Here is a 19,454-nt window from a genome sequence, read left to right as displayed (position 1 = left end):
TAAAACACAAACAAACACTGTGAAAAACTAAGACTTACTTTTTTTATCTGTAAGTATCCACATCTTGCACGTATTTAACATGTTTTGTTGGTGTATTCTTATCCATATGAACCGGTATGAACTCGCAACAAACTGAATGTTTAAAATATGTCCCCAAAACAAAAACAAAGGAGGAATCCCGTGAAACTCCTATACAAGAGCACCACCTTCTGGATAGATATGTTAGTGACATTACGGCGTGTAGTAAAAAAGAAAAAGATAAAAGGAGTAAAAAGAAATGGCCAAGCATCGAAATATATATGTATATAAATCGAAATAAATATATTCTTAATTTAAATGATTGATTTGACAATAATTCAGATTATTAATTATTAATTATTGTTATATTGTATGTATATGTATGTAAATGATGTTTTTATCTAATGATGTATTAATGTTTTTAAGGAAATACTTGTTGTATCAGAGCATAATTATTAACAATTAACAACTCTTTTTTCTTCTTTATCTTTGACAGACTTTGTCTTCATATAAACAGAAACTGTCAGATTCTTGTTAACTCTTGTGAGTGAGTTCCTGGATGGCCTTGCAGCTCTGCTCCAGACTCTCCTTCATCTTAAACAGATCGTTCCGAATTTCCTCAAGCAGCTCTAGCTTTGAGAGTTTCCTGTCTATGGATGAGAGCACTTCCACATCCTGGCCGGCCTCCGTGACCTCAGTGTCCTGCTCCGTGGTGGGAGACTTAGGCTCAGTCAGCTGACAAGAACCCATGGTTTGTTCCCACACCATTTCAAAGTAAGCATCTATGAAGGCCTCCAGTTCCTCCAAGCTGCTGTCACCCCACTGCTCAATGAGCTGCTGCAGCCCCCCAGACTCCGTCAGCCTCCTGAGGGTCCGCTCTATCAGGACGGGGTGGCAAAGTTGGCGAACGTTAGCGGCACTTTCATCTACTACCACTATGTTTTGTGACTGTGGTAGAACAACAAGCGGTGGTTGATGTGAGGCCGAATACAGACTCACTTGACCTTCACCATTCAACCTGAGGTTGTTGTTAAAGAGCTCAGCGGGGACGTACACGGGCAAATTCACTGTGGTTCTCTCATGTCCTGTAGCTGCAGACCTCAGACTCTTTTTTTCAAAGAGCACAGAGGCCATGATGGACATGAACGTGTCTCTGTCCAGGACGGTGACTCCGTTCTGTGCTCTCATCCTGCTGGCAGGTAATGGTACTAACTGACATGCTGCACCTGTTGCATCTAAGCACTTTTGAATGGCTTGTGTTGAAAAGTCCAAATCAGGCACTGTAAAAAGAGAGAGAGAGAGAGAGAGAGAGATGCAAATATGATTTCAGGAGAGCTATAAATATTTCAACCATTACTCCTCCCCTGAGATAAGTCTGTTTATCTCTTGTTTATTTAGGTGTATTTCCTAACTCTGTGATTCATCAACATGTTTAACCCATTGGTACACACAGATATATTTTCAGTTATATAGTTTACATTTTGATGAGGCATTTTCTGCATGAGGCAGAGAGCAGGTAGTCCTGGGTTCGATTCCCAGAGGCACCACATACAGCCTGCTGCAGTTGATCTGCTGTTAACACAGGAATTCACCCAGTGTGGGATCAATGAAGTTCACATTATTATTTATTAATTAATATTATTATATATGTGTGTGTGTGCATGCCTGCGTGTGTGTGTACCCTGTGACATTAAGGTACCCCGGCTCTGGAACTAATGCGTTCCACGCGGCGTTTAATGTGTGTGACTAACGAGTGTGTGACTTCCCGTAAGAGTCTACTCACAATCACATGATGTGTTGAAATCCTGTTTGAACTGTGTCACGGCGTCTTCTTCCTGCTCATGTGTTGCTGGAACACTGCTCCACATGTGATCAGTTCTGTGAAGAGCTTCGACCCTTTCATCTGTCGTCATCTCCTCGATCAGCTGGATCAGATCGTCCACCTGATCTCCATTTTCTGTGTTTCTGTTATCGAGAACCTGGTATCTGTTCCCACACTTCTCCACCAGCCTCTGCAGCGGTTCTCCCTCACTCTCAATGCGCTGCTCGATGCTGGTGTCTCCCAGCCAGTCTCCGTAGCTGAACAGGACGACAGCTTTGTGCCACAGGTGGCCTCCTCCCTCCTCTAGCTGTTCCTCCAACTCCTCTTTTTGGGTATTTTTGAAAGAGGAGCTCAAATTAACAACTAGAAGAACAGCACATGTCGGTGGCTCCGTGACGAGGTTAGGGGACACAGAGGAGCCCCCTGGTGTGTCCACAACTGTGACCACTTTGTCTTTAATTTTGTGTTGTATTACAGCACAGGAGGCGGTGTGTGTATCTGTGTTAAAGCACTCTCTGCCCAGGATGGTGTTTCCACATGAGCTTTTGCCAGTTTTTCTGCCACCAATGAGCACCAGCCTTAATTCTTGGAGAGGGCCGAGTTTCTCTGTGGGGAAGAAATTTCAAACTTTCAACAGAAGCATGTCAACCACAGATCCCTCTGGTGTGCATGAGGGCTAATATAATAAAACAGCAAACCAGCTCAATTGCATTTTCTTTATCAAACTGGTTAAATCCAAATGTGCTGACATTGTTTATCTCCTCCAAATGTAGTTAACTCACCCAGCTGAGACTTTGCCATCTGTCTTTGTTTTTCCTTCATCCTTAATCTCTCCTTGGCTCCTTCACTCTCCTCTCTCATCTTCATATCCAGCTGTTCTACGACGCTCCTCTCGATTTCATAATACTGGTAACCGCTGCCTCCAGTGAACAGTAATTCAATCTTCCTGATCAGCTCTCTGACTTGAAATCCGTCTCCTCTAGCTCTGCAGTTCAGAACGTGGTACCTGTTGCCACATCTTTCCACGAGCCACTGCAGGGGTTCCCCCTCGCTCTCGATGTACTGTTCGAGTGATGTGCCCTCCAGCCAGTCGCCAACGCTGAACACCAGGATGACGCGGCTCCAGATGTGTTCACTGATCAGCTCCAGGTGATCCTGGGCTGCTCTCCTGTAGGTCTCAGTGAAGGCTCTGTCCGCACGGATCACAAGTAGGAAGACGTGAGGCCCAGGAGGACAGAGAGACAAACTGAGCACCATCTCCCTCTGGTCAAAGATGGAGCTCTCCTCACAGAAGTAGTTCATCCACCAACCTGGTGTGTCTACTACAGTCACGTCTCGCCCAAACACCATTGCCTTTCCAGTGACACACTGAATCGTTTTCTTGGTTGGTTGGGTCTCTCTGCTTAGGATTGTGTTCATCACTGAAGTCTTTCCAGAACCCTTTGCTCCCAACAGCATGAGCCTGATGTCAGAAACAGCTCTCACCCTTTCTGAAAAAAGAAATATATATATATTATCTCTTCAGTGAATTGTAACACAGAATATCTGACCAAAAGTAAATAGATGTAATGCAGGGGTGTCAAACTTGTTTTAAGAAACTTAAGTTTTATATTGACTTAAAATTCAAATTGAATCATTTATTATATTTTTCCCACCTTGCATCAAACATCTGTGTCTTCTAACTCTCATCAACCTCTGCTGGGCTCTCTCTTCCACTCTTCTCGTCTCCTCTGCAGCTTCCTGTAAAATGTTCCCTTGCACTTCAAACACTCCGTGTCCGTTTTCTCTGACAATTCTCTGTATTTTCTCCAGCAGTTTGCTAACATCAGTGCCAACACTCAGGTTGAACCTGTGAGTCCTGTGGTTGCACCTCTCTCTGAGCCAGTGAAGAGCCTTTCCTGCTATTAGCACCTGCTCCTCTTCAGAGTGTTTGAACCTGTCAGTACCAGTGAGGACCAGTATGCTGTGACTCCACACGCCGTCACCCAGCAGAGCCACATGCTCCTCCACGGCCCGCCGACGCCTCTCTGAGAAGGCCGAGCTCAGCTTGACGATGATAAGGAATACGTGTGGCCCCGGTGAGCAAAGTGAGACGCTGTTTACAAGCTCTCTCTTCACCAGCTCACATGTGTCCTGAGTGCTGAAGTCGCACCACCAGCCAGGGGTGTCCACCACGGTCAGCCACTGTCCTGCCACCATGCCCACCCTCCGGGAGCAGATGGTCCTTTCTTTGGTGAGAAACTCATCTTTACCAAGAAGTAGATTTCCCACAGAGCTCTTTCCAGAGTTTCTTCCACCCAGAAGGATGATTTTTAAATGTGAATTACACCAGCTGTCAGCTAAATGGGAAAAGGCAAATTAGTATCATATTTTTATAGGTAATTACAGTAAATTTATTGTAAGAAAATTATAAAAATATGGTAAAAATAATAATGGTTAAAAATTGTTCTAATGTGTTTCACAATTTACATTTAATACAACAACTCTAATTTATTTAGTGGTGCCCTATATTCAACTTTATTCAATTACATTACATTACGTTACATTATAGATTGTAATCTAAATTAATATGAGCTTTTCAGCCACATCATAAACAAGATGTGGGTTTTGTGACTGTTCTTCACTTACGTCTACCAGGCTCTTATGTAAAGACAAATGCTGACAATTTAATGTAATATTACATCTTGTAGGACTAAACAAATCCACACTTACCTTCTGACGTCTCACTGGTTGCCATCTCCCACGAGCTGTTTCTTATAAGTCAGCACATTTCAAAACATGGCGAATTAACGTTGCATCTGTCTTGCATTGTTCTTCAGCCTCCAGCTGCTGGAAGAGTTGTAGCAGATCCTTTGTGTTTTATGTTCTTTTATGAGTCTGAAGGTTGTCTCTAATGAGTAAACACACACACAGACACACACGTAGAACCACTCCTCACAGCAGCGGGTCAATAGTCCATCCTAAACAGGAACATGAATCTTTCACTGCATTTATCATTTACCCCACACAAAGGAGGCATAAATATCAATATTTATGCCTCAGAGTATCAGAATATCAGAGTCAAAAAAGGAGGTCTAAGTTAAGTTTATTTTTGGACTGTTTTGAGCAAAACAGGTTTACCATTTATATAAAAGTCTAGTGCTGACAATGATTTAACCAGAAATGAAATATTTGTATCCAATACACATTAGGACAGACCTTAAGACAATAATACAAGTGTGAAGCTCTGGTCAATTCAAAATGACATGATTGACCAGATCCGGCCCAAAGGCCTTCAGTTTAATTCATGTTATGATACTGTTTTTATTGAGGTGTTAGTCACTTCAAACATGTGTAAAACCCAGCCTGATTTACTTTTATGAAACATTCTTATGACTGGATAAGAAAAGAAAAAACGTCATTGTCAAATGAACCCATTACACAACTAGTCTGGATGTTGTGTTGCTGATAAGAGCAGCCCCACTGCCGCCACCTTCATGGAAACAAGCAGGTGTTACCAGTTACGTACTCTTTTTGCTTAATAACATTTGAAGGAAAACTGCTCACATTACACAGATTTGATGTTAGAAACCTATTTAATTGTTATTTTAATTTCTCAAATTAGTTGCACAATTAGAACTTACTTCCAGTAAATCCAGCTCTGGGACAAATTATGACAGATTTTTCTCTCAACTCTGACTTGACCAATGTCTTTACCCTCCAATGTCTGAGTAAGATAAATTGACAGTGATCATTTGCACAACATATTTATTTTTAGGAAATCTTAGCAATTTCCTGCAGTCAGGAAAAGTAATGTTTACTCACATTTACCATTGTCTTTGTCTCTGTTGTGTGTGACCATTTGATTTTTTACTTTCAGACTTAGTTACTTGTAATGTAATTCCTTTATATTTTCTTATTAATTAGTATTAAATTAGTTTTTTAAGTGATTGTAATGACACAAAATATCTGATTTCTTTTTCCTTTTTTGTGGCTCCAGGTATTGCTAACAATTAGGTACTTTAACTAACCCTGAGCTATTTTAATGGGTTTTCAGAAATAAATCATTTTCATTATTAAATTGTATTTACAAAAATGTTCAACATCACTGTGTACATCTAAAACATTATCAAATAGTCAAAAAAATTCAGGGATTATGATTTGAAAAAAGTATGCTCATATAAATTATCTTACATTAATACTATTTTCAATAAGGTTATTTTTTTTATTTAAAATAGTATAAAAAATTACTCGTACAACATTTCTCATGTAAACACTCCCCAGACAGTATAGTAATAAAAGTCGAATCTCTCTCGCCAAATATTTATGCTACCTGGCTAATTGTATTAATTAGTCAGGCCTTAATGTTTCTCGTGACCACTTCACTCTGACGTGATTTATTGCAGTTTTAAAAAAAAAAAAGGTGTGTAAAATTTGCAATTTAGATTTGTAATTCAACAATGGTATGGCCACAAAAAACAAAGGACATATGAAAGGGGAAACTGACGTCATTGGTACGTAGAAGAGAGTGTGAACTGAGAACCAAGCACGCCTGACATGTTCATTGAAATTGATTTGGAACGGTATGTTAAACGACAGTAGCTAACAAGTCCCCTGTCAGGTCGTACTTGTCCTCGGGACTCGGTTGATTTTGTAATAACTCCGCCCATCTCTCCGGTTCACCATTACAAAACCAGGAAACACCACATCACCTACTACAGTTGTGACTTGTGCTCTGGAGAAGCCGACGTGACAGCAGCAACTATGGGGATCAAAATTAGAGTCGAATACTGGTATGTATGCCTTTTATTTTTTAAAGTTAATTCGAGCTAACGAGCACGGGTGTTATTTCTCATCACTGTGCTAGCTAATGCTAATGCGCGGCTAGCTTACAGACGAAAGCTACCTTTAAATTAGACGAGAACGAGGATTTTTGCCAACACAGATTGACAATGTGCGCTGATTATATTTGTTGTGATTGTGGCCAAGGTTGGTGGAAGGGAGTCGATCGTTCTTATACAAGGAAGATGACACTTTCGCGTGTAAACGTGCTACAACAACGTATTCTTTATGGTGTAGTTTACTTGACCAAACTTGGATTCTTAATTTGCCTGTTGGGCCCCCTTTTTTATTTGATTACATTTGATGTGAAAATTGCAAAAATGCAATGTCAGTGTGTCGACACTCGAGGAAACGATAAATGATTCTTGTTTAAAGTATATTAAAAAAATCCTATAATTAGTTATCTTTTTAACATGGGTGGGTCTTTGATGATCCGCTTTTTCTAGTATTGTATCCTTTTCCCTAGTCAGAGACTCTGATTGGTCATCCAAGGTATGTTTTGTTGTTGGGCCACGCGTGACACGCATAACCACACAGAATCAAGCGAAGAAATAAGAGCTTTGTCTTAACTGACGCACAGGAGTCATATGGTAAATTACGCTTCTAGGAACTATGACAATTGTGAACAATGCATATCTGTCTCCTTCGTCTATCGTTTTTTCCCCATTATATGTCCAAACTGTTCCCTGCATGCAGTTGTTACACAGACTTGGACACAAGTTGTTTGTCTACCATTAACTGGCTAATTAATCCTCCTGTGGCTGATGGAACAGGGGAACACTACAAGCATTAACATCAAAACAACATTCAGTTGTCATATGTGTATTATCTTTCCCCTCTATAAGGGTTCTATCATGTAATGTCCTCCAGATACTTAACAAAAAATGTTCTTTACTTCACCAAGCTGACCATGTTCTCACAAATCCATTCAGCACATTTAAAATGTTTATACGTGTGCCCCCATCATCCTTTTCAAACTTTAAAATCTGTTCTTTTTTTCCTTTTCTGTTTAGTGGAAACTGAGGGTACGAGCCCCGCTATCTGGAGCTTGCCCGTGTTGTCAAGGGCGAGTTTCCTGATGCGGATGTTTCAGGCTTCGTGGGAAGAAGAGGTTTGAGATTTGAGCTCTGATGGTCGATGATTATATTCACAGATGTCTGTTGTCAGCGTGGACACAATAATTAAATCTTTTTTTTTTTGTCATGTTGTATTTTAGCCAGCTTTGAGATTGAAATCAATGGGCAGCTTGTCTTCTCCAAGCTTGAATGTGGTGGCTTCCCTTACGAGGATGACGTGAGTAACAGAGCAGTCAGATAAACTGCCAGTAACTAAAAAAATTTAAAAAATTGTAACTGTAATTCTTTTTGATGCAGGTCATAGGTGTAATTCAAGACGCTAACGATGGAAAGGCTTTGAAGAAGATCACCAAAAGCCAAGCACCATGTGTCATCATGTAAGTCTCCTGAGTGCTGCTTCAACAGCATGGAGAAGAGCTAGTGCAGCCGTAAACTGCTACCGTCACCTGCGGCTTGTGCACAGTTTTTATACGAGCAGGAAACGTGTTTCGTACCAACGGCACGATTTATAAGCTGCCAACTCTATGTTTTTCGCTCGTCTTACTAACTTCTCAGTTCCTATAGCAGTGCCCCAGGCTGTTAATGATTACTGTGGCCTAAAATCACATGGGCCATGGTTTGATGAACTCTTCCTGGGTGTACATAAATATAGGAACAGAGATGTTAGAGGAGATGGAATCAGAGTAACCTTTCTTGTCTTTACTGTCTTATATTTTTAGTCATGATGAGCTGCCTAATTGTTATGTTAAATGCAGGGCTTTGTTGATCTTACATGCAAATAACAGAAATCAGTGAATGCAAGTACCAATGCAAACCCCAGTGAATTTAATGACTTTTCTTCTGTTGAAGCATCATGCTGTCATTTACATCAATAATAGTATCACACTTCAGATTTATTGCAACATTAAGTCTGTTATGTTTCTTTCTAACATGTAGGAATATTGATTGTGTCTGTTGGGCAGATTTTGCTTGGATCAATACCTCAGTACTAATTTAGTGGTAATTTTATCTTTTGTATTGTGAGCTGCTTAAACAAACATGTCAGCATGAGGATAGGCAGTAAATGTGAACTTGAATAAATGGATAACATAATTGTATATATGTGTAACTCTTTTCATTGCATTTGTCGTAACGATTGATTTTAATAGCATCACCTTGTGGCTAAAATGCAATTTATTCCACAACATTGTATTTAAATGTGTTTAAATACTTGCCACCAAATTCCTAGCTATTTTTAGAAGTGGGTTCAAATCAAACGATTTTTATTTCCACGTTATTTACACTAGGGGGCGCCAAATTTCCAAAAGCTATACCTTTCTAATTATTGTCCTTAGACATTGGTTGGTAGGTTGCAAGATAGATAGATGGATAAATAGAAGTTGATTAATTCTTCGGGAGTTCCCTTCGGGGAAATGAAAGCTTCAGAAGCATTACAGCACCAAAACAACAGGAACAGCACACAAATAGACAAAATAAAATACAAACGGGAGTAGCAGCACACCATCAAAATGTAAAATGTTTAAATACTTAACATTTTCTTGGCTGAAAGTCTTCTCTGCAAAAGGCTGCAAAAATGTTAGTCAAACTAGGATTAGGTTTGTGGATTCAATTTGTAGGTTAATCTTGGCCAGTTTTTCCATGGTCACCCCTGCTTTAACATGGAATTCTGTCAAAGTTTTATTAAGACGCATTCAAATAATAATGTGTGGGTTAAAAAACAAACACTGATGTGTTCCTGGTCTCTCCTAAATACACTTTCTCATTCTGATAAAAACAGAAAAACTGGATTCTAAATGTCCACCTGATTTTGGACAGCATATTGACAGTCCTACACTGGGTGGGTCTTCAGTGGCTGTGTCTCTGGTTCTCATTGATAACTCACAGCTGTCAGTTTGTGCTGTAGTGATGCTGATAGAACTCGTACTCTATTCACAGACCTACACAGTGTTATGGTGTACGATAATAGTCTATATATATATATATATATATATATATACAGTATATAATCATGATAACTGAGATATGTCATACTAGTACATGTATGCAAATATTTAAGTTTTTCCTATGGAAATTTGCAATAAGTATATTCATACAGATTTGTTACATATTATTTGCAGTATTTATGGACTAGATAAATGACAATGAAGTTCTATTCTTTTTCTTTTCTTTTCATTCTCTACCCAATGTGTTATTATTCACCTAATAACCTTGACTACACAACCTTGCATTGTATAGTTTATGCATATTATATACAGTACATAATGTGAATATAGTATTTTTTCATTTACATTTTTAATTAGGTCATTTAGAGGCCCATGTACAATATAACTGTCTCTGCTCTTATATATAGAATTGTCTTTGGCAGGAATATGTTTTTGTTGTCCTTATATGTTACATATTCAATGAAAAAAAAACAACTTCTGACTGTCAGGCCTGAGAACAAGTTTGAATCAACTAGTATTGAAAGAACATCGATCCTGGGTCACAGTTATTGATACTAAATTCTGATTATTTCTTTGTACACACAATTCACCTTTTTTCTGATTGACAGACATTGACTTTATGTTCTGTCCATCCCGACCACTAGGAGGTCAAATGTGTTGTAATTACACATCAATAAGATGCTACGCTGACAGACTGGGAGTGTCGGCTCAGTGAACATGAAGACACATGCACACAGCAGATAGCTTTCACAACTGGTGATATCAATTCCTGACCCAGGCTCTGAGCTGGGGCCTACGTTTGCTGTTTGTGTGGCTCAAGGTGAACCTTTCAGTCAATGTACGGATGATTTAGGTTATTATTTAGGGTTTTACTCGTTTCCTCGACTTCACATCAGATCAGATCAGATTTTGGGTCCTAGTGGCGACATTATATTCAGTGTTTCACAGATAAACTAAATGCAGACAGTAAAACTCCTCAGGAGATTAATACCAAAAAAAAATCTATCATTGAAGCATAAAAAAACAGAGCTCTGACCTCAGATACTTAACTTTAAACTACATATCTGATGGAACGGACATTCTCATGAGAAACTCCGTTCACACCTCGTTTACTTCCTAGCACTAAATCACAAGTTACATACATCGACCACAGAGGGACGAATGAAGCTCCTTGTAGTGAAACACAGCTTGATCAGCTCTGTGTATGCTAACAAGGTTTATCAAAACAACACAAGTTGTAATAATTTAAATCCTTTGTTAGGAAATTTCATACATTGAGGTACATTGATATGAAGCTCTGAAATACTACTTATCTTATACATTTTCTAATATAGGAAATTTGTTTTAATTTTCTAAAGTGCATGTGTTTTTGTTTTCATTTTATCTCATGAACTTCTGTGCTCTCTTCCCACTCAGCAGTCGGACATGCATCCCTGGAGGCCACCATCTGGCTTCAGTGTGTCGGAGACCAGGCCTTACTGTTATCGGACTCAAACAAAGTGAGCTTCCCTGCTGAAATGAAAAGTTTAATTTGTTTGTTACATCACTTTCCTCTGCATGACCAAGGGCAGGGGAACACCACCACCCATTGATACAGAGGGAATCCCAAGTACGTAAATAAGATGCTGTCCTTCTGATGCTGACAGATGCAGTACCCTCTCTGCCCCCTGTGTGCCCCTCTGAGAGGATGATGTTGGAGGGCTCGAGGGGTCACGCTGAAAGGGCGGTGATGGAAAAACTAGGGCTGGGATATCCCTGTGTCATGGTGTCTCGGGCTGATAGGACTACGTTTCTGACACTTGGGCCTTATCTTCACTTAACATCATGGGGTTGCTGAGCAACCAGAGTTTGAGGGGTACGTCGCATCTTAGTGTCAACGTAGTTTCCTGTGGGTGTTCCAGCCTTTCTGGTCCTGTCACCGCACTTGTCTTTTTGACTTTATCAGCGAGTTTGTCTACGTCGACAGAACACAGATCGTCCTGTTTCCAGTGCGGGAGACCAGGTGTGGATACCTACACACAGGTAAGGGGGGGGGGGACTCTCACAGGATAGGAATAGATGTGGTAAAGTTCAAAGGTCAGGTTGTACAGGTGGATGCTAATTAAAATGTTTTTGCTCATTTGAATTCATTTTGAGGTGAACGGTCAAGAAGGACCGTCAGTATCCATTCAGAATTGATTTAAAGTTGTTTTTATCTTAAATATTGGATATTATTAAACAGGAGAAGCTGATCATTTATTATTATTTAACATGGACTCAATTAAAATAAAATAAAAAACTGCAACCAAATAAAAGTGATAAATATATTTAAATAAATTATTTTATTCAAAACTATATTACCTTATCTGCTGTGCAACATTAATATTTACCTCTAGGGTATTTGTCTATTTCTGCACACTTTGTTCACATTTTTTCAGTGCTTCGAAGGTCATTTGTCAAAATGATATAAAATACATAAATTATTGTCATAACACAAATTGTTAAAGTAAATGTATTTCTGCAATCCCATGTTGTTGTTGTTTTTTTTTTAAGTCACGTACAAAATGCAACATTATTCTTTCTCTTACCGTGTGTCTTTTTGAAAAGGGTGTAACCCCGAGATAAGGCTTACGTTAGGTTTTCTATTCTCACTCTAACTAGTTTGCTGTCATAACGGCTGACTGATTATCTGTCTGGGCCCTGACTCTGCAGCTTTATCAAACCAGCACTAATTGGATGCTGTGACCGCCAAAAAACATGTTCGCTACAAGCAAAAACAAAACCAATCATTATGACATTTTGCACAATAGAACACTGAAGGATATCTCTTATTCTTGTTTTATATATATATATATATAATTGATGATAACACCCTCAGAAAGTTGAAATTGTTGCAATTTCCTATATTTATCCCTTGTCTGTTTTAGGGTATGCACAAAAGTCACTGAGAGGTCCAAGTCTGAGATACACAAATGGAAAATAATTTCATCTTTGGGGAGGTTGGTCTTTTCATCCTTATTTGTAATCCAACATTTTCACCTGGTCCTCCAATGTATAATATCATTTTGTTGAACAATGTAGCATGTTAATAAACTAGCAGAACCATTCATCAATGCTTTTGTATATTTTTCCCTTGCATCCAGGGCAGTGACATGTCATATGAAGACAATGACTCGGCCTTCCCCTTTCCAGTTGGACTGTAAGTTCTTTTCCCAGTTGAAGTCGCTTTAAATCATTCATATGTGATTTTCTCGTATTTGCAGTTTATTTTAACCTTCTGTTACTACGAAATCTTTAATGCCTTGAAACGAAGCTTCTCGGGCAGATGTAGCCCCTCTAAACAAGTTGTGAGAGAAGTCGAATCATATAGTTGTGTAAATGCGCCCTCTTTTGGCCAAAAGAAAAAAAGCAGCAACACTGGCGTTTGGCGAATGTCATTAGATTTGATTTAGATATTACTATTTAAAGTAATTTAAGCAATTTAATTACAAAAACTACTATTAAAATGTGCAAGAAAATTAACACTAAATAAAAAATGCAATGCCAATGTAGACATTTTATTTTGCTATCATGGAAGATTTTTGTGGAGAAAGTTTAGTTTAGAGTTTTAGTGGTCATCAACGACCATATTTTTTGTTTCTTAAGGACTTCACCAGGCGACTATGAGTTGGAGAGAAGAAAGGGGAAAGATGAGGAAGAGATCCAGCCAGAAGGTAAACTCACTCAAATAGTCAATGTAATAAAAACTAACTTTGAATCGTTGGTGTCGTTCTTATAACTCCTTCATCTATTTTCATGTATTGCAGCTTTTTTTAATGTCAACACCAATGCCACCACAAGAGGGGATGCACAAGTTAGTCCAGCTTTTCCATTCTCTGTGTAAGACTTGGCTTCATTATGTGCCGTCCTAAACTAAAATGTATGCATTATCACAGGCGTACGTGGAGCTGAATGAGCTCCAGGACAACACCTGGCAGGAGACAGGACGCTGGTTGGGCTACGAGGAGAACTGCAACCCTGCCACGGGAAAGTGGGGTCCGTCTCATATTTCCTACCTCAGTTTCAAGGGTCTGATCCAGCTTCGTAAGACAATGACTACAGGTGAACATTCTGAAACCTAGTTAAAGCGAAAGTGAAATCCGTTCATCCTACGTTCGAAAAGGCCATCGAATTGACACACAATCTCATTTGGCCTTACAGGAGCTTTCATCATGGACCTGAATGCCACCAGCCTGGCTGCTGTGGCTGAGAGGGTGGCTGATGAACTCATGTACAAGAATGAGATCCGCAGCAGTGATCGTGACGGACTTCTGAGGGCCCTTCTCATGAGACGCAGGTAATAACTCCATCAGTTAATAGCGACATTAGCTGCATCACTGCCCTGAGCGTGGTTTTAAAAAATATATCTCATTGATCCTTTCAGTCAGTCTGGGGGACCTGTGGTCACTTCCTCTGGAGATATTGAGATGCAAACATTTTCTGTGACCAAGAAGGTATAGTTCTGTAGTTTGTGGTCAGTTTTAATAACTTTTCAATAACCTGAACAGTTGTATCATGACACTAAATTAATTTTTATTTGCAGAGGGACATCTCTGACAACCTAGAGGCCTCAGTTGTTCTGTCAGGTATATTTAAGTCATTTTAATACAGCTGTCCTTTTATCTATGATGTAACCAAATATGGCCAAATGCTGTTCTTTCCAAAGGTGTCCTGGACTTCCTGGAAAAACCAGTAGTTGCTTTTGTCCGACTGAACGACTCTGTGGTGATGGAGTCAACTCTGGAGAGTCCTGTCCCCGTCCGCTTCGTGTTTGTCTTTGTGGGTCCCGCCCAGAGTGGAATAGACTTCAGCGAGTGTGGACGTGCCATGGGCGCTCTAATGGGTGACTGGGTAAGAGAGTTAAACACCACCTCTGGAATACGTAGATCCAGGGAAGAGACCTTGCAAACCTCATCGGTACCTTACTAAAGTGCTGTGTTTGGTCTGGACAGGTGTTCTGTCTGGAGGCCTTTTTGGCGCAGACCGAAAAAGACCTGACCAACGCCATCAGTGACTTCATGGACTGCAGCATCGTGATTCCTCCCACCGAGATCCAAGATACAGCAATGCTGGAACCGGTCATCAATTTCCAAAAGAAGATGCTGCGTGACAGAGTTCGCCCCTGTGACACACGACTTGCATTTGGCGATAGGCTCAAAGGTCAGCTTACTGCACATTACAACACACGTAGACCTGTATTTTACACCATTTCATTTTATGGTGACCATGTCCTGGACCAGATTAAGCAGGTTTCAATTTAAACTTAAATGTCGGCATACATATATCACTAAAGTCAATTTTATTTGTATATTTGCCTCAATTAGCTTTGCGATTTTTACATATAGTTAGAATTATCCTTCTAAAATCCTATATGTAAGTGATAAAAATGAAGGAAGAGGATAAGTTAACAGAGAGCAGATGAAGTTTTACAAGTTAAATGGACATTAGCTCACACACTGAGTGAGCATTCTGGCAGTGCTTTTGGGGAGAAAAAAAAATTGAATTCTCTAGCAGATCCAGACTCAGTGTTTAGCTGTCTGCCTGGGCACAGGAAGAAAAGGGAAAATGGGGGGAGACAGCAGAAAAGCAGACCAAACATGAGCATAAGTAACAGCCCTTGACTTCTTCTTCTTCTTGTTTTCCAGTTGACAAACCACCAGAGGCGCCCAGGGAAGACCCTCTGGCCCGTACCGGCTATCCTTTTGGTGGGATGATTAAAGACATTAAGCGACGTTACCGCTACTACATCAGCGACTACACAGATGCTCTGAACCCTCAGGTCCTTGCAGCAGTCATCTTCATCTACTTTGCTGCACTTTCTCCTGCCGTTACCTTTGGAGGACTTCTTGGTCTGTTTGAATTCTCCTGTACAATTAATTGAAATCATTTAATTTCATCCTTCTTTATTTTTTTAATCCTGTCCATTGTCCGATCTCAGCTGACAAAACGGAGAAGATGATGGGCGTGTCTGAGCTTTTGATCTCCACCAGTGTCCAGGGAATCATCTTCTGTATCTTCGCCGCACAGCCTGTCCTTGTCATTGGTTTCTCTGGACCGTTGCTTGTGTTTGAGGAAGCTTTTTATGTTGTGTGTACACGTTGTTGGAGAAATGTATTTCTCTTTGTAAACTCTGTGCTTCCCTGTTAACATCCATTACCATACATTGTCATCTGTTCTTATAGTTCTGCAAATCCCAGGGCTTTGAGTACATTGTGGGACGTTTCTGGGTTGGTATGTGGCTGATAGTGATCGTGTTCATCGTCGTGGCAGTGGAAGGCAGCTTCCTGGTCCGATATATCTCGCGTTTCACCCAGGAAATCTTCTCCATCCTTATTTCTCTCATTTTCATCTATGAGACCTTCAATAAGCTTGTCAAGGTTTCATGCCTTTCATCCCTCCAGTCATGTCACATCATATTACCATGCCATTTGTAAAGTACTTCTAATTAGATTTTTCCTACTTCTAATTACTTCTTTCTTGTGAACAGATCTTCAAAGCCCACCCACTGATTCTAAACTATAAGCAACTTAATGGAAGTGATTTCACCATCACAACTACTGTTGTAAATGGCACTGAGGTGAAAAATAACGTTGCATTCCCCAACACTGCCCTGCTGTCAATGTGCCTGATGTTTGGTTGCTTTGGCATTGCATTGTTCCTTCGTGGGTTTAAGAAAGGTCCTTACCTCCCAGGCGTGGTAAGAGCTGTTATCTGAGGATACAAACTTGCCTAGATTTCCAAAAGCCATAGTTCTGCATCTAAGTCTCATTTGTACCTTTGCTCTTTGCCTCATTAGCTCCGACGTTTGATCGGAGATTTTGGTGTCCCTATTGCTATCTTTGTCATGGTTTTGGTTGATTTGCAAATCGAGGATACTTACACTCAGGTACACGTGGTAAAAACATCAACAACACTTCTCTGTCATGTGCATATGCTATAGGTTGACACATTTCTCATTCTGTATTCCTGTGGTTTCTGTAGAAACTGGCTGTGCCAAATGGTATTCAAGTGTCCAACCCCGATGCCAGAGGCTGGTTGATCAACCCCTTAGGAAATTCCTTCCCTCCATGGATGATGGCTGCCAGCTTCGTACCTGCACTGCTTGTTTTCATCCTCATCTTCCTTGAATCTCAGATTACTACGTGAGTGGTGATAAATTATGCTACTGCACTTAATTCCATTTCATGTGAATTTTATTCACTGGTTTGCTCTCATACCAACATCAGACATCTGTGCTTGTCTAAATTATCTGTGTAATTCATTAGCTTGATTGTGAGCAAACCTGAGAGAAAGATGATGAAAGGATCTGGCTTCCATTTTGATCTGCTCCTCCTGGTCGTCATGGGCGGCATCGCCTCCATTTTTGGCATGCCTTGGCTGAGTGCTGCCACGGTGCGATCGGTTACCCATGCCAACGCCCTAACTGTCATGTCCAAAGGCCCAAAAGCAGAGATTGAGAAGGTTCATGAGCAAAGAGTCAGTGGCATCCTTGTGGCCATCTTGGTTGGTAAGAGCTGCCACTGCACAGTCAATGCTGATAGAAACACAACACATCTGTGTTCTCCTGAAATCCTAATTATTTTCTGTGATTTAAAGGCGTTTCTATTTACATGGAGCCACTCTTGAAGAAGATTCCTATGGCAGCATTGTTTGGCATCTTTCTCTACATGGGTGTCACATCACTGAACGGAATCCAGATGTGGGACAGGATGCTTCTCCTGATTACACCAAAGAAGTATCATCCGTCTGAGGCCTATGCAACCAGGGTATGCCAGCATTATACTAGACAATGGTCATCAATATGTGATGCTGCTTGGGACATGAGTAGTTAGGAGATAAAGGGCCCAGAAGAACAGACAGGCACAAGGCACCCAGGCATTACCTTCATAAAATAACACATCTAAATGTCAAAGAGAGGTATTTGTGCTCATTTCAGTTGCAGTCTCAGAGGTCATGTCATGTCTTTTTAGTGACACTGCATCGGCTGTATGTGCAGATGTGATGTGTTTTCTCTGATGTTATATTGTGTCCCTTTATATGTATTTTATGATCTTTCTTTGCAGCAATTTTACATCTTTATGGTTGTTTTGGTTCTTGTATTTGTTTTGCACATGAGAGCTGTAAATCCTGACCAGATAATGACAGATAATGGTGACCCACCAACCACCAAGTGCAAAACAAAAGGTTTTCTGCAGCCCTCTAGGTAGCGCTAGCCCAAGTTTGTGCCTTGGCCCTATGGTTAAGAATCACTTTCCTAGAAATTTCTATAGACATTAAAAGAAAAAACCTCTTGGATTTTAGGGCCCCCTATTAACAGCCATCTCTCTATGCTTTGTGTAGGTAAAGACAATGCGGATGCATTTGTTCACTGTGATTCAGCTTGTGTGCCTGGCTGTCCTGTGGGCAGTGAAGATGAGTCCAGCCTCTCTGGCTTTGCCATTTATTCTCATTCTCACCGTCCCTCTGCGCATGATAATGACTGGCAGGCTGTTCTCTGTCATGGAGATGAAATGTGTAAGTTCCTCTCTTAGCAGCACAAATTCATGTGTTTGTTGCGCTGATGCCTGTGTTTTCTAATGGAGTGTGTCTGTGCTGCAGCTGGATGCGGATGATGCCAAAGTGACATTTGAGGAGGAACCTGGAGTGGATGTGTACGATGAGTCTCCACTGCCTTAAATTACAACACTATTTAACCAATAACAACTCAGAGACTTTTGAGAAAAATATTTTTTTCAGTTGTCTTTGAAAACAAGTACATACAACTAGTTCCCATTTCAAACTGTTCCATTATCAATATTATTCTTTAAAGGAAGTAACCTCTCTTTTCCAGAAATTATTTCTATATGTTCTACAAGTATGCCCTTAATAGGAAAATATATAAAAATAAATGTTATATGATCAAAGATTAACTTTATTGTTCCTTATCTAGTTTTCATATTTGATTTGAACAATTTGAAATGTAATGGGAATGTTTAATTACCTGAGGTATTTATTTATATTTCTTTCTTTTTAATGACTTCCAGCAGTTTAAAATATCTCAAAAATAATTTCTGGTATTTCTACATTTAGAATAGTCTGTGTTAAAACTCTCCATACTATGTCTACTATTTCAGTTAAGCAATGTGCAGTACACATGTTGTTGACATGTCACAGGACCATCAGTCCTGTCTTTGCTCTTTTTAGTGACCTTTTCACTTAATATTGGTAACCATGCTTTAAGAGGTGTTATGCAAGTTTGCATTAAATCATATATTATGTAGAATTTGTTGAACTGCTTCTGTCCAGTTCACGTGACTTGTTTGCAATGTGAATATAAATATGTGTGATGCACTTAGGTTTGATTTTAAATGCTTTACTAAGAAGGGATTGGTGAGGATGTGTGAAAATAATAGTAGATAGACTTTATCTAAGCCATTTGTGTTCCCCAACATTTGTTTGTGTGCTTGAAACACTGTACACCCTTTACATTTAAATTGTATTAAAACTCAGTCAAACACAGAATTGACTACATGACTACTAAAAAAAAACAGACACCTTTAATAGACATTTTATATTTGTAGTCATAGATATACAGTATTTGTTTTTTCTATCACTGTGTTTATTTTACACAAGCAGTTAACCAGATATGCACACACAGATAGAAAAATACATAAACCACCAGTTTTGCAAAATAAACAAATCCAGTAGCTCAATAATTGACTTGTTTAATGTAAAGACGTATAACACGTTTATTACTTATGAATATGCATGTATGCA

General features: G+C 39.8%; 3 protein-coding genes across 3 annotated transcripts; 2 read left to right on the top strand and 1 right to left on the bottom strand.

Moving 5' to 3' along the window:
* Positions 1-521: 521 nt before the first annotated feature.
* Positions 522-5,860, bottom strand: LOC103392734 (GTPase IMAP family member 8). Its single transcript, XM_008329439.2, has 5 exons — positions 4,553-5,860; positions 3,496-4,179; positions 2,623-3,330; positions 1,802-2,446; positions 522-1,298 (listed from the first exon to the last, which is right to left on the bottom strand). Exons 1-5 carry the CDS (start codon positions 4,575-4,577, stop codon positions 553-555), a joined length of 2,808 nt encoding a protein of 935 aa, XP_008327661.1. The 5' UTR covers positions 4,578-5,860; the 3' UTR covers positions 522-552.
* Positions 5,861-6,366: 506 nt separating this feature from the next.
* LOC103392652 (migration and invasion enhancer 1) lies at positions 6,367-8,834 on the top strand. Its single transcript, XM_008329312.3, has 4 exons — positions 6,367-6,612; positions 7,675-7,772; positions 7,878-7,954; positions 8,035-8,834. Exons 1-4 carry the CDS (start codon positions 6,584-6,586, stop codon positions 8,116-8,118), a joined length of 288 nt encoding a protein of 95 aa, XP_008327534.2. The 5' UTR covers positions 6,367-6,583; the 3' UTR covers positions 8,119-8,834.
* Positions 8,835-11,563: 2,729 nt separating this feature from the next.
* On the top strand, positions 11,564-19,225 carry slc4a1a (solute carrier family 4 member 1a (Diego blood group)). The gene is made up of 21 exons (XM_025064691.1): positions 11,564-11,702; positions 12,587-12,658; positions 12,803-12,858; positions 13,305-13,372; positions 13,466-13,512; positions 13,595-13,760; positions 13,860-13,995; positions 14,083-14,152; positions 14,242-14,284; positions 14,365-14,549; positions 14,651-14,858; positions 15,344-15,547; positions 15,637-15,785; positions 15,881-16,075; positions 16,186-16,395; positions 16,495-16,584; positions 16,680-16,840; positions 16,964-17,205; positions 17,295-17,464; positions 18,039-18,212; positions 18,297-19,225. The coding sequence occupies exons 2-21, from the start codon at positions 12,632-12,634 to the stop codon at positions 18,372-18,374; spliced, it is 2,679 nt and encodes an 892-aa protein (XP_024920459.1). The 5' UTR covers positions 11,564-11,702; positions 12,587-12,631; the 3' UTR covers positions 18,375-19,225.
* The last annotated feature ends 229 nt before the right edge of the window (positions 19,226-19,454 follow it).

The sequence above is a fragment of the Cynoglossus semilaevis genome, chromosome 17, assembly GCF_000523025.1.
Source record: "Cynoglossus semilaevis isolate Cse_v1.0 chromosome 17, Cse_v1.0, whole genome shotgun sequence".
Lineage (NCBI taxonomy): Eukaryota > Metazoa > Chordata > Actinopteri > Pleuronectiformes > Cynoglossidae > Cynoglossus > Cynoglossus semilaevis.
Note: the sequence above shows the minus strand (reverse complement) of the source record. Positions and strands in the feature narration are given on the sequence as shown.

Bases quoted from the DNA above. Each gene is read 5' to 3' on its own strand.
- LOC103392734 (XM_008329439.2), bottom strand. From the start codon at position 4,577: ATGGCAACCAGTGAGACGTCAGAAG. The intron at 4,180-4,552 runs GTAAGTGTGGAT...TTTCCCATTTAG, and splicing joins AACCAGTGAGACGTCAGAAG to CTGACAGCTGGTGTAATTCA. The intron at 3,331-3,495 runs GTGGGAAAAATA...TTCTTTTTTCAG, and splicing joins ACACAGATGTTTGATGCAAG to AAAGGGTGAGAGCTGTTTCT.
- slc4a1a (XM_025064691.1), top strand. From the start codon at position 12,632: ATGGAAAATAATTTCATCTTTGGGGAG. The intron at 15,786-15,880 runs GTGTGTACACGT...CTGTTCTTATAG, and splicing joins TTGAGGAAGCTTTTTATGTT to TTCTGCAAATCCCAGGGCTT. The intron at 16,396-16,494 runs GTAAGAGCTGTT...TTGCCTCATTAG, and splicing joins GTCCTTACCTCCCAGGCGTG to CTCCGACGTTTGATCGGAGA.